The 11,040-nt window shown below is 48.2% G+C and overlaps 1 protein-coding gene across 1 annotated transcript; it reads left to right on the forward strand.

The window, feature by feature from the left end:
• The first annotated feature begins 292 nt into the window (after window positions 1-292).
• On the forward strand, window positions 293-2,656 carry LOC120838206. The gene is made up of 3 exons (XM_040208019.3): window positions 293-430; window positions 1,060-1,261; window positions 2,067-2,656. Exons 1-3 carry the CDS (start codon window positions 355-357, stop codon window positions 2,641-2,643), a joined length of 855 nt encoding a protein of 284 aa, XP_040063953.1. The 5' UTR covers window positions 293-354; the 3' UTR covers window positions 2,644-2,656.
• Window positions 2,657-11,040: the final 8,384 nt, after the last annotated feature.

Raw genomic sequence — 11,040 nt, forward strand, 5'->3', positions numbered from 1 at the left:
ATGGCACTGAAGGAGGCGGGGATCCTGACCCCGGTGGACAGCAGCGAGTTTGCATCGCCCATCGTGCCGGTCGTCAAAAAGAATGGAGACATAAGAATCTGCGGCGACTACAAGTCAACAATCAACCCGTGCTTGGAGGTCGACAACTATCCGCTCCCCAGGATAGAAGAGATGTTTGCAACGCTGGCAGGAGGGAAGTTTTTCTCAAAGCTGGACCTGTCAAAAGCCTACCTACAGCTGGAGATGCATCCTGCAGCGCGGAAGTACCTCAGCATCAACACCTAGTTGGGGCTGTTCCAAGTGAACCGTCTTCCCTTCGGCATAGCATCTGCACCCTCCATTTTTCAAAGAACTATGGATCAAGTGCTTCAAGGGCTGCCGCAGACCACCTGCTACCTGGACGACATCCTGGTGACTGGCAGAACGAAGGGTGAGCATTTTGAAAACTTGAAAGCAGTCTTAACACGATTACAAGAAAAGGGAATGCGTCTTCAGAAAGAGAAGTGCAAATTCTTCCAAACGGAAGTTGCCTACCTCGGTCATGTGATTAGTCGGGATGGTCTACGAACCATGGAGGATAAAGCAGCAGCACTTCGAGATGCACCCACTCCCAAGAACAAGGCAGAGTTGCGTTCATTCCTTGGGCTTGCTAACTACTATGGCAAATTTCTACCGAACTTAGCAACTACCGTGTATCCTCTGAATCGTCTACTGCAGAAGAAGGCTGCATGGGAATGGAGCACAGACTGTCAGGACTCCTTTGATTCGCTTAAGAAGCTGGTGACGTCGGCACCTGTCCTGACATATTTTGACCCGCGTCGACCCATTATACTGGCATGCGATGCATCGGCGTATGGAGTAGGGGCAGTCCTGTCCCATGCGTTTGAAGATGGAACAGAGCGGCCAGTTGCTTTTGCTTCTAGGACCCTGACTGAGCACGAGAAGAATTATTCTCAGTTAGAAAAAGAAGGCCTAGCTATCATCTTTGGAATAAGAAGATTCCACTACTATTTGTATGGCTATCACTTCACGCTGATCACTGACCACGCTCCCTTACAGAAAATCCTAGGCCCAACGACCGGGATCCCTACAATGACAGCAGCGAGGCTCCAGAGGTGGGCCTGTCAGCTAGCCGCACACCGCTACACCATCGTCCACCGGTCTTCCGAGGAAAATGCCAATGCAGACTGCTTGTCAAGACTCCCAAAAGCAACGGACAACCCCAACACAGACGCCGTCGACGAAACGTTCGCCTTCTACTGTGAGTACTTCGACAATGTGCCTCTTAGATGTAAAGACATTGCACGGGCGACGTCCAGAGACCCCCTCCTAAGTCAGATCGTGGAAAGAGTAAAGCATGGTTGGGGCCCAGAACGCAAGCCAACCGATCCAGAGTATGCACCCTTCCACGTACGCCGCAATGAGCTGTCACTCCACCAAGGATGCCTCATGTGGGGTTTACGAGTGGTGATTCCGAAGACCCTGCAGAAAAGGGTCCTAGAAGAACTTCATGGGGACCATTATGGCATCGTGCGCACTAAGGAAATGGCTAGGAGCTATGTTTGGTGGGCATCCCTGGATAAAGACATTGAGAGGGAAATTGGAGGGTGTACCATGTGTCAGCTGCACCGAAACAATCCGTCCGCTGCTCCCCTGCACCCTTGGGCATGGCCGACACGTCCATGGGAGGGACTGCATATGGATCTGGCGGGACCTTTCATGGGTAAAATGTTCCTCGTGCTCGTGGATGCTCACTCCAAATGGCCAAAGGTGTTTGTCTTGGAGTCTACGACGTCAAAGGTCATAATCCAGTGTGTACAAGATTGCTTCGCACGGTTTGGTCTGCCCACAACCATGGTTTCTGACAATGGGCCTCAGTTTGTGTCGGAGGAATTTCAAACTTTCTTAAGGAACAATGGTATCGCCCAGGTCACGTCTGCACCATACCATCCCGCTACGAATGGACTAGCTGAGCGGTTTATTCAGACCATGAAAAACTATCTGCGGAAAACAACTTCGAGCCATCCCCTCCGTACAAGGTTGTCACGTTTTCTTCTATCGTACAGGAACACCCGGCACCCGACAACAAGAGAGTCTCCGGCCCAGTTGATGCTACTGCGGCATCTTCGCACCAGACTGGACCTCCTGAAACCATCAGTTGCAGACTGTGTGGCCAGCGCACACTACCGCCAACAGCGGCAACACCCAGGACAAGAGCGGGCTTTCACTGCAGGAGACCAAGTCTATGCCAGAGATTATCGAAGTGGTCACAAGTGGCAGCCAGGAACAGTCGCTGCCCAAACTGGTCCAGTGTCTTTCCAAGTGCAAGTCTCCCCGGGACGGGTATGGCGAAGGCATCAGGACCAGTTGCTCCGAGCACCGTCGCAAGACTCCGGACCTTCAGAGTCTCGTCCAGACGAAGCGGGAGGGGTGTCTGCCACGGCTTGGACAGACAGCACACCGGAAGACAGCGCAGGCTACAGATGCCTTCCACAGGCCTCTTTGCCTGCACCATCCAAAGTCCCGAGGCCAAGAAGCAACACCCAGGATGCTGAGACGCTCATGGATGCAGATAATAGTGACGGAGAGCGACGGTATCCCGTGCGAGATCGGCGCAAGCCTCGAAGGCTAATAGAAGAATGAAAAAAAAAAAAAAGCGACGGACTTTTCTAAATTATTTACTGTTAATGGCCGGATGTTACCAGCTGGGTATGTTTGTTTAAAAAGGAGGGAAAAGATGTGGTGTCCAGAGGGCACTACGAGCGCGGGGGCGGTAGCCGGGCAAAAGAAAACCTGGTGCGTATGGGACTTCAGAGTTGTACTCGGCACGAGCGGTGCTGGAGGGTGGCAGTTGAATAAAGGTCTTCAAAAACGCAACACCAGCTAACAAAAGCACTTCAGCAGCACCAACGGAAAAAAGGATTACGCCTGTTACAAACCACAGCATCACAAAAATGAGAAACATTTCCATTAATTCTACGCCAGTTTCAGAAGCCATCCAAGCATTCAAAAACGGCCTTTTATTACTTCACAACACTGTCCTCGGCAACAAGTCTGGCTGCAATCTGTGCATTGTGGTTCTTATCAGTTCCAAAAAGGTTCGATTTAATCGTCTACATTGCACCAGTACGGGGGGCTCAAAACTGAGGTCTCTGTGGAAGACCACTTCACTTCATCACAGCGTTCCTGCAAGACTGACGATATCAAGCTTGAGTCGGGCTGAACTAGGCCCAGTTTCCGGCATTAGCATTCCTCAGATCTCAGTCCTCTCAACCACCCTTCATCAATGTTGTAGCAGACTTTCCCTCGCATCAAGCAATCTGTGCTGTTTTTACGACATATTTCAAGCGAGTACAATGGCGCCTCTTAAATTCAAGAAATCTATGCATCACCCCTTCAGACCGCACCTTTGTGCACAGGGCAGCCTGCTCCTCATCCACCACAAGGTGTTAGCCAACCCGCCGAAGTGCGACCCAAGAGTGATAATGGCCGTCAACTTCAAGGGAGCTTTCAACGTCCCTATTATGCTTCGAAACAAAGCACTGGCAGTGAGAGCTCGCTGCCAACAATGGTGGCACAGATTATTGTGATTCTCAGAGTGGCCGCAAGGCTTGTACAAGCAGGAGACTTCAGAAATCGTGAGGCGACCCGACTCCATCAAAAATCGTAGAAGTTGAAGTGTCCAGCAGTCCGGCAGTTCGATGTCCGTTTGTACAGCACCAAGCTAAAAATCACGACTTTTCTCCTCACTTCCTCCACTTTTCGGTAATCTCGGTGCTCGTCAGACGTGACATCACAGGCCACCTGGCAATGCTGTCTATCTGTTCTGCCGAGCCCTCGTGTCTTTGTTCGTGTTCCAAAATTTACTCCATCTTACTCCAGTGTAGGGTTTTGAACCTTTGCGTTCAAATACCTACCCGCGTCCAGCATTGCTCTGCCTGTGTTTTCACACGTGGCACAACCCGCAGGGGAGTAGGGCGAATCTATTGATTAAGATTTAAAACACAGCCCTTCCCTTCCCCGTTTTCGGGACCTGAAGAGCAGTGAAGGCCTTGAGCGGTTTAACGCGGTCACCAGTGATGCACGCGCCGTCAGAAGAGTGTGACCGAAATGGCATATGAGCTCTCTGCGTAGTGTATAGCCATTTCTGGTCGAGGTGCACGACGTAGGGCGTATAGCTTTACTCTTGTCAAAACCCGAATCGTAGGGGTTTTCAAAAGTCGAAAAGCAGGGGTTTGGGGGTTTTTACAGCGGAGCTGTTAAGGGCTAGTTTCCCCAGAATCGTGTCCACCGCAAAGAAATGAAGACACCGAACTCTGGACACCTACCGCCATCTATGAGCGACGGCGGCAAGCCACGTATCTGGTTGCCGCCGTCGCTCATAGATGGCGGCAGCCTTTCCACTCTGGCTTGCCGATTTGCAGCCGGCCATTACTTTTCATTGTACAGCTCCGCTGGTCTTCCTTCTTCCCCAGAGTGGAAAGGCTGAAAGTTTTCGGTTTTCTCCGTTTTCCATGTTTAACTAACACAGCGAACGCATGGAATGTACCTAATTTGTGCAGGCGAAGGTTATCAAGCTAAAACCAAAAACCATATATGCATTACTTACAAAAATTACAATTTATATTTATTTGTAGAACAAATGACGCTTTCTTTTCGCCTCTTAGTTCATATAAGAGGGTCTGTAATAGACGAGGATTTTTCTATCGCTCTAGTAACGAACAATTTTCGTTGCCACTTTTTACTTTAACCATCGGGAGCGAGTAATGTAACAGTTTAAAATTCATAATTCGCCTCGGCTAGGTATGCGCAAGCTGCCGCCCGCTACAAGGTCTGTTTGTAGCCCATATTTATCTATCGGAGCAAAAGGGGTGTTTTCGGCGAACTATTTTCTCGACTAAGGAGGCGTTTGAAGTGGGCGCATCACGCTTGTGGGGAGGAGCTTCTACTACCTTCTTGACTAGTGACCGACTCTAGTGTTTCCGCTTTAAAGACGAACATCAATCTTCCTCTTCTAGAAAAAAACAACAACAAAAAAACACCCTAATTTTGTGTGTGTGTGTGTGTGTGTGTGATTTTTTCAAGTTGTATATTACTTAGAATTTGATTTGCAATCTACTTACTACCAGGGTGACCACCTTCCATCTAGCAAAATGCGGGACATGCTGACCTTGAAAAGGGGTTGGGGGGGGGGGGTTGTAAGAGAAGAATGGTACTATATTTCGGCTGTGGCAACTACAAAAAAAGAACTTAGTACTCAGTCGGGCTGGTGGAAATTTGCCATGCTGCCTTTTAACCCGAGACTGGCGCAGGTGGAGGAAAATTGTTTTTTCGCCTTCTGCCCCAGTCTCAGGTTAAAAAAAACACATAATGAAAAAATTAACTATTTGAGAAAATTTATCAACACAGGCCACGAAATACGGCTCTGCTAACACATTTGATATCCTGTCTTGTCTGAAAGCATATCAAACAGTTGCAAATGGTTTTACGGCAATTAAGCTCAAATAATTTTCACTACAAGTGACATTGTCTTAGTTGAAAACATAAAAATCGACTGTAAAAGAAATCAATGCATCAAAAGGATAGAAAAAGCAATAAATGTTTTACGGCTTCTCGTTTCCTTTCGATTCGCATTTTTAACAAGACAAATTTCGAATCTTACGTTGTTGTTTTTGACAGTTGTGAGTTGCAGTCTTCTTGCCTTGTGTGATCGTCTTTACTAAAATTAAAAAAAAAAAAAGCTTTCCACAGCAATTTTTTTGCATTGACGCAGCACGATATGAAAATGATTAAAATAATTTATTTTGAACTTTTGGTGAGCGATTGTCTCTTGCAATATTTTGCCACCAAGGAAAGAGAGGCACAACGGCGCTTGCGCGTCAGATCTCCTGCAAGAACGACGGTCGCTTTCCGCAATGCTTGGATCGTTCACGTTCACCACACGTTCACCAGCGATCTCCGCGCTTCCCTGTGCCCCGTGGTTCGGCAGCGCCATAAGCTGCGTAGTGAGTTTTACGACAGTGTGAAATGCGGGACATTTTGAAGGTTTTGATATTTCTTGCGGGACGCGGGACACGAGCCCTCGATGCGGGACAGTCCCGCGAGTCGCATCGAGGGACTGTCCCTCGATGCGAGGGACAGTCCCTCGCATCGACTTACTACAGGGTTGCCATTTTTATGTCATCCAGATTAGATCATTCCTGCAAGATTGAACAATTTCAGTGCCGTACTAAGACTTTCCTCTTTTTTCACTTAGAAATTTGCATCACTGATTGGAAAAAACTACCCGACCATATTGTAATTGAGCGCGATCCCCCATTTCATTTAAAACAATTACATCAATTTGTGTAACCGTGATCCTCGATTTGTAAAACTACATCCCAAAAATAACATGCTCATAAAATGGTTTTCTTTCTCTTTTGTTTTGTGTGTGTGTGCGTGTGATTTTTACTTGTTGGTGTCTATTTTTTATGTTCAATTACTTTTTGTATTTTATTTCTGAATCCCCTTTGTAATGCGTCTTCGGATGCCTTTGAGATAAATAAAATAAAATTAAATTAAATTAAATTAATGCCTCAGCATCATTTACCCGATTATTACTGCCGTTCATTCCACCCGGTCCCGTTACTTCGATTATTTCCATTTCATAAGGATTCTTTTTTTATACAACTCCCATGTCGGTTAAAGATAATTACAGCAACCAGCTTATCGCTTAAAACAATAAAAATAAGACATCTGTCTCAAGATATAACTTTCTTGTATTTGACCATAATAATTGTAAGTTATAATAATTTTCCTGCGTTCTAATTCTTTTTTTTTTAATAACTGGGCTTTTACAGCTCTCGTGTTAGCTCAGAAAAAATTAATACAGCGAAAACCCGCGTTTCTACTACGTAAAAGCTACGCGCGAAGCCTTCAGCGCAGCGCTATAGCGCGGCGCACGTCAGCCTAATGCCGTGACGTCACAGGAGGCGTGTTTTGGTCTTCTCTTTTAGTTGGTGTTGGTATGGCCCCATCCAGAGCCATTAATAGGGGAAGAGTCTGGACATCTATTGTCCTCGTTGGACTCTCGCCGTACCCTCGCTCCTTCCAGACTCCTCCCATAGAACTGACGTAAGGCCTAGCAACCGGCAAGCAACAGAAAACACCGGGGGAACGGCGCGGACCTGCCCCCCATTACCGATCCCAGGCCAACGCGCGCGAATGCCGGGCCGCATGGTCTCCTGCGTACAGATCCTTAATGGTGCGAAAGCATTAACTGTCCATGCATGGAGCCAGCCGACGTCATCAGCTGCTGCGCCAAACGGCAGATAAATTCCCCTCTCCCAATGGAGCGAAGTGAAGCCGCGATCAGAGAAATGTCCCAGCTTTGAAGCCGCGCAAAAAGGGTAGCCAAACGGCATCTAAATTCACGTCTCCAAGGGAAGCCGATATCTCATGGATAGGGCTCCCATTGGCTGGCGCGCGTCATCGTCACAAGGAACGAGGCTCCCATTGGCCGAGGTGCGTCAGCTTCAAGGAGAGCCACCCTGTGGCGGCGCTACGTGCCCGCGCCCGATAAAGCCGCGCCTGAGCGAGCCGGGAAAAGGAAGAGTTTGGCTGAGGACAGCCCGCTTAATTAAGCATACAACAGAGCGCTGCGCGGCCACTTCACGAGAACGCGCGCAAGAACGACATTCATGCTTTCACATTCACAACACATAAGAAGTGCTTAGGTGTACCTCGAGCATTTTTTTAGGTTCACCGGTGACAAACTGGTCGGTTGTTGTGCGGTTGGATGTTCCAATCGCAACCGTCACAATTTTCTTTTTTTTTTTTTCAAGAAAAAAAATAATAATAAAAAAAAACTTCGCCAAGTATTGTTGAATAAAATCAAGCGCGACAATTGTGGACGCCCACGGAAGGCTCCCGTCTCAGTGAGATAACAATTCTTGTTTCATCTTAAAACCTTTTTTTTTATAAAAAGGAGTTTTCGTCGCTACTGCGACGAAAACTAGCGAAATAGTTGCTACACAATGCTCGCCTGCAATCTGTGATGTGAACAATTGCAGGACGAGACAGAGAAAACGCTGTAAAACATTTCCCCTGCCTTCTTCTCCAGACCGCGAAGTTAATAAAATTATTATTTGATGCCTTCCAAGAAATGTTATTTTTGTATGAAAAAGCCAATTTTGTTTTCTTTGTATCTTCCCTTAATTTTTATGTATGACATGACGATGGATGTTGGGATCTCAGTGCCGTTAGGAACGGCCAATCAATTGAGGTAAATATATTAAAACGAGCAAGCTCACCATTCGTGAAGAGCCGCCTGGCGCTGAGTCGGTCGATGTTTTTTTCGTAAACTTCTGTTATAAAAAAGCGGCTCTAACGTTACGACTAAGGTTAGTGTCGGCGTCATTTTTAATACCAGAAAACTCGCACAACCTACATTTATTTTATTTATCTATTTAGTAACCGTCCGGCTTCCTAGATGTTCAGAGAACAAGATTGTTGTTTCATTGCTGAGAGAGTTCGGTGGATGCAGGCGGTAAGCATGCACGGCGTGGCCATCCCATATCAGGAGCAGCGATCGCTTCGATCAAGCCCTCTCGTAGGACACGCTGACGCGTAGTAAAGAAGAAATGTAATTAGGAAGAAACAAAACTATGGGAAACCCTGGTACAAAGGCTCTGCCTGGGACGAAGGGCTTTAGCTCGCTGTATACAATCTAACAGATAACTTTCTTCGAAAACACGGTCAACGATGGCATCCTAATAGAAGCTCGCTTATCAGAACACTCAATAGAAATCCCCTGAACTGCGAATTAGAAGTTGTTATCGTTTCACACTCCTAAAATAGCAAGAGGCGTCAACTAGAACTGAAAATTGCGAAATTTACGCGAGCCTAACTTGCGCGACGCGCCGAACGTCCGCGAAGCGTATGAACGGGCTGGTGACGCGGCGCGCATACGGAGGGAGGATAGACCGGGAACTAACTTAATATGGCTCCTAACAACACGACGCATCTCTAATGCTGCTAGCGGATGACATAAAACGGAGTAAAACATTCAGACGTTGGAGGAAACCGAGAACCAAGCATACGGGCATAGGCCCCCGGTGTCGGTTGGGCTCGAAGATGGCGAAGTGGGCGTGGCCATGGCGTTCGCGTGGCGTGTCAGTGACGTAATTGACGAGCTGTCAACGAGGCCACGCCAGCTGGCCAAACTCTCCCCTATATATTGCTCCGGCCTGATTTTGCCCCCAGGTGTTACCACCTGTTCAGGGCCATGAAGATACCCTGCGAGGACAATATTTCGCGGTCATTCATGAGATGAAATCAGTTGCCCAGGCGTGGATACGATACAATAATAAAAAAAAAAGAAGCCGTTTCGGCAGGGCGTGCAAAAAGACGCTGCCGCACAGGTGGTGCAGGTGCATTCGGCTCAAGGGGGTTAGATCGAGAAAGTGGAAATATCCGCCAATATCCAAATGACCAGTATCTAAAAAAAAAAAAAAAAATTATAATAATGATATACGCGCGCTCCTCGTATTCATCTTTACAGTTGGACGTTTCTTAAAAACTGAAAAAAAAAAATAATTAAAAGACAAGTTTACGAATTCGGTTGCACCGTTTTCTTACAGTTCACAGTTTACATTGAGCTACGCCGGAAAGAACTCACAGTCTCCTGGAAGATCACTAAAAAATTGAAACATTTATCGACAATTATAAAAACACACAAAAATAACAATTTTTGTGTGTGCGTGTGTGTTTGGGGGGGGAGGGGGGGTCTACAGTTGTTGTTTTTTTTTTTTCACCTTTCCAGTGCTGACAACCCAGGTTAAAAAGAAAAAGTCCCCTTACCGTGGACGCGTGAGCAGCGTCTGCCATACCGTACTGTGGTACGCGTCTGCCATACCAGAGCCGAGTAGACAAAGATGGCGGCGCGCAGAAGGCACTAGAAGTGAAAGGATGTGAGGCAGCGACAAGACCTTCCCTCCAAGAAGTGTATACCACCTCGCTGCCGCGTGTGTATACGTACCTCCCATTCGACACGTGGGAAGGTCACCGCGTTCCTGACCGTCTCTAATCGAGGTGAATAGCCTTTTCCTCGCCCCGTCGCGAGGCGGCACTCCCTTTGAAGTCAAACCGCAGCCAGTGGAAAGGCCATCCCGCTCTAACGCGCAGCCTCATTGTCAACTTCCCTCCCCCGCCCTTTCATCGCAATCGCGGACCCCACCGCCCGCCTATCCTCCGTTCCAACTCACTATGGACGGATCCTCCATACACCGTTCACCCCTATACTGACAGTACGGTGCAAGCCACGCGCTAGTCGGATCCAATCAACCGCCTCCCTTTCATCCCCTGACTCCGCCCTGTGCGCACCGGTGTGGGCGGGACCGTGAGCATGTGGTGAAAGGTCGACCTGTGAGTGGTCCAACCAGTAAGTAGCTTCCACCGCACTCTCAGCTTGGGAATGAACGGAGCAAACGATCGTCATCCCGGCCAACCCAACATCGCGAATGCATCACGTGACTAGGAGTCTCCAAACATTGCTGCGGCCCACTCGAAGCCCACGTGACGCGCACACGGCATTAAATTGGCTTCGATGACTCGTCGGGTTGTGAGTGCTCCACCGTAAGGTACAACGGATCATAGGTCAGCTCAGGCCGTGGTTCTGCCTCGACCGCAGCCTGACCGTGGTCTCCCGGGCTATCTGTCACGAATAGTGCGAGTGTGTGGTGCGCGGCGAACAGGCGTTTAGATTGGGGGACCAGTGTTCTTCTCTGACTGTTCCTCCACGCTTATGCCTGTTGGTCGGCGTCGTCAAAGGGCTGCTGCCTGCTGGTAAGGAAAGTAAAAAACACAAACACACACAGGTTGCCTGCAGCCATACCGGATCGCCACTCTTTTTTTCTCGTATGTGTGTGTGTCATGCGTCTTGCGGGAATGGCGTCGAAGAAAAAGGTGAACGGGTGTGAAAAATGTGCATCACAAAGGAAGGTTCCCCCAAAATACCGCGGCGGCAAATGTCCTGTGGCAAAATGCCCCTGGTAAACGATA

This window comes from Ixodes scapularis, unplaced genomic scaffold, assembly GCF_016920785.2.
Source record: "Ixodes scapularis isolate PalLabHiFi unplaced genomic scaffold, ASM1692078v2 PGA_scaffold1__304_contigs__length_218370807, whole genome shotgun sequence".
Classification (NCBI taxonomy): Eukaryota; Metazoa; Arthropoda; class Arachnida; order Ixodida; family Ixodidae; genus Ixodes; species Ixodes scapularis.

Coding starts and splice junctions, on each gene's coding strand:
- LOC120838206 (XM_040208019.3), top strand. CDS start 355: ATGGATCAAGTGCTTCAAGGGCTGCCGCAGACCACCTGCTACCTGGAC. Junction 431..1,059: donor GGTGACTGGCAGAACGAAGG/GTGAGCATTTTG, acceptor GCTCCCTTACAG/AAAATCCTAGGCCCAACGAC. Junction 1,262..2,066: donor CGAAACGTTCGCCTTCTACT/GTGAGTACTTCG, acceptor TCTATCGTACAG/GAACACCCGGCACCCGACAA.